Below are 2,963 nucleotides of genomic sequence, written 5' to 3'. Positions count from 1 at the left end.
GAAAGAGAGATAGAAACATCAATGATGAGAGAGAATCATTGATTGGCTGCCTCCTGCATGTCCCCTACTGGGGATTAAACCTGCAACCCAGGCATGTGCCCTTGACCAGAATCGAACCCAAGTACCTTCAGTCTGCAGGCTGACACTCTATCCACTGAGCCAAACCAGCTAAGGTTGCTTCCAGAAAAGAATGACAGCCCCAGTGGAAATGCATTGGGTCACAAGAGGGCTTCGGGCTTTTCTCAGAACTTGGTGTGTTTTTCTGTCTTTTCTTTGCTTCCCCACCAATGTATTTCTGTGTCTCATCCTTCTGACACTTGCTCCTCCTTTACCTCCCATGTCCTTCCTCTATTGGCTCAAGGTATAGGTGTGTCTGGTGTTGTGTAAGTTAAAATTTATCACCTCCACTTTTCAAAAATTTTTAAAGTGACTGAAACTTCTTCCAGTTTTCTCTTTGTGAAAACTCCTCTATTACACTATACTGTATTAGTTATGTGGCATCATTTATGCATTTGTCTTCCTTAATGGATTAACATAATGAATGTTTAACTTAAAAAATTTACAACCCAAACAGGAAGAAGTCTGGGAACTATTTGGAGGATAAAACTACAGGTGGTTACGCTGGATAAGATAAGAATACAAATATCTGAAAGGGTGGGGATTGCTCTGAGTTGCTCTAGAACAGTGGTCAGCAAACTGGGGCTCTGCAAACTGTGGCTCGCGAGCCACATGCGGCTATTTGGCCCCTTGAATGTGGCTCTTCTACAAAATACCAACTTCTGTGCATGGGCCACGAAGTTTCAATTGCACTGTACGTGTGCGCCCGCACATGGTATTTTGTGGAAGACCCACACGTATTTTGTGGAAGAGCCACACTCAAGGGGCCAAAGAGCCGCATGTGACTTGCGAGTGCAGTTTGGCGACCACGGCTCTAGAATGAGGAATAGGAACAATTTATTGGATGATTTTGATTTGGACTAAGAAAGAATGACCTTTCAAACTACACCCTGTCCCAGCAAAGGGCTGCCTCAGGGCATCATGAGATTATTCTTTGCTTCCTGCCCTCCCTCCACTCTGTTCAGCAGAGATGCCAGCACTTACTGAGAGGTGGCCCAGGTTACCACTGACATTGCTCCTCTATTCCTCTATGGATTGAATGAAAATGAGTAAATACGAATACTTACTGCTGCCTTCTTACATGTTTTGTCTCAAGCTCAGAGTACTAATTTATGTCTTTTTTGTTTAAATTAGGAAACAATGGCATCGTCTTTCCCCCTAAGATACTCCTTTCCTTTATCCAACTAGAATCCCTTATGAAGAATCTAGTGTGTTTAGTAAAGTCAATGTTGTCAATCCTGATGTAAAGCGTTTTCCTCGGTTCCAGAAAGCTCGAAGACATGTGGTTACACTGAGCCCAGGACAGGTAATGCGGAAGCTGGGACTTGTCTCATGGCCTTAGGACACGTGCCTCTCCCTTTCCTCACCTTCCTCTAGTACAGTGGTCGGCAAACTCATTAGTCAACAGAGCCAAATATCAACAGTACTTCTTCAAAATACAGTTGCCCAGGCCGAAAACCAACTTCTGCACATGGGCCACAAAGTTTCAATCGCACTGTACGTGAGACTGCACGTGGTATTTTGTCCAAGAGCCACACTCAAGGGGCCAAAAAGCCACATGTGGCTCGCGAGCCACAGTTTGCCAACCACAGCCCTAGTACAAATAGTAGGTTTTCTCTGCTATTGGAAGGTAGCTTTTCCAGCTGTAGGCTTCACATAGATACTTCTTTGCTTCTCAGGTAATGGAAAGATGGGAGGAGGGATCACAACTCCTCCTACTGGTAAAGAAGAGAATGGACTGTGGAGGAAGACAGCTCACTAAGTTGTTTTTTGTTTTTGTTTTGTTTTTGCTTTTTTCATGTTAAGAGCAAGTGTCAAGGCATGGGTATCCGAGCACTTCTGGAACATTTATTCACAGTTCATATCTGTTCAGCCGTGCTAGAACCCAGACACATATCGTTGCAGTGCATCTAGGGCAGAGGCATTACAGAGCCAGAATGATGTGCTTTTAAACAAGAATGGATTGAATGGATGTTGCTTTTGTAACTGTCTCTGAAACATTAACAAAAGTATTGTACTTAGTGCTGCTACCCAGTAGGGAAAACCACCTTTACAACACTGGCATTTGCTGTCTGATGTTTTATTAACAACTTGAAAGGTATTCTTAGTCTCTTACAGAGAGTTTACTCCCTCCCTTATCCCCCTCTCCTGCCTGTTTCCTTCCGTTGCTCGCTTTCCCCTGGCTCCCTTCCTGCTTCCTTCATACTTGAGAACTCCAACTCAAAAAGTCTGACTAAGTGGCTTCCATCCATTGGTGGTTACTCCCCTTCACCTTCCCCCACAGCCCCTGGCAACCACTTACCTATTTTCTTTCCACTTCATTCCTTTTTATGGCTGAATATATTCCACTGTATGGAGATCTATTTTGTTTATCCATTAATCAGTTGATGGACATTTGGGTTGGTTCCACTTTTGGACAATGATAAGTAATGTTGCTATGCACATTTGTGTACAAGTTTTTGTACATGCATATGTTTTCAGTTCTCTTGGGTACGTATATAGGAGTGAAATTCCTGGGTCATATTAGTAACTCTGGGGGAACTGCCAAACTTTTTTCCACACCATCTACTTCATTATATCTTCCCACCAGCAACATCTGACGGTTCCAATATCTCTACATCCTTTACTGTTAATATTATTTCCCTTTACTGTTAATATTATTGTTGTTATAAAAATTCTAGTGGGTGTAAAGTGGTTGTAATTCATTTTTTCTTTGATTTTAATAGCCAAATTTGAATGAATGTTTTTGTCCATCATATCAGTTTTCCTTACATCCTGCTTATTCCTTAATCCACTACAAACTGTCTCTCGTTCTTCCTACTTTACTAAAAATATACTCTGTGATG

At 42.3% G+C, this 2,963-nt stretch overlaps 1 protein-coding gene across 1 annotated transcript in view; it reads left to right on the top strand.

Annotated features, from left to right (window-relative positions):
- Positions 1-1,249: 1,249 nt before the first annotated feature.
- LOC102773252 (HSPB1-associated protein 1-like) overlaps positions 1,250-2,963 on the top strand; it is a gene marked incomplete at its 5' end in the record, with an annotated part of 7,847 nt that continues 6,133 nt past the window's right edge. Inside the window, 1 exon segment of the mRNA XM_015564892.1 lies at positions 1,250-1,423. Coding sequence (XP_015420378.1) covers positions 1,250-1,423 — 174 coding nt within the window.

This window comes from Myotis davidii, unplaced genomic scaffold, assembly GCF_000327345.1.
Source record: "Myotis davidii unplaced genomic scaffold, ASM32734v1 scaffold4081, whole genome shotgun sequence".
NCBI classification, from domain to species: domain Eukaryota; kingdom Metazoa; phylum Chordata; class Mammalia; order Chiroptera; family Vespertilionidae; genus Myotis; species Myotis davidii.
This window is presented reverse-complemented; position numbering and strand designations above follow the sequence as displayed.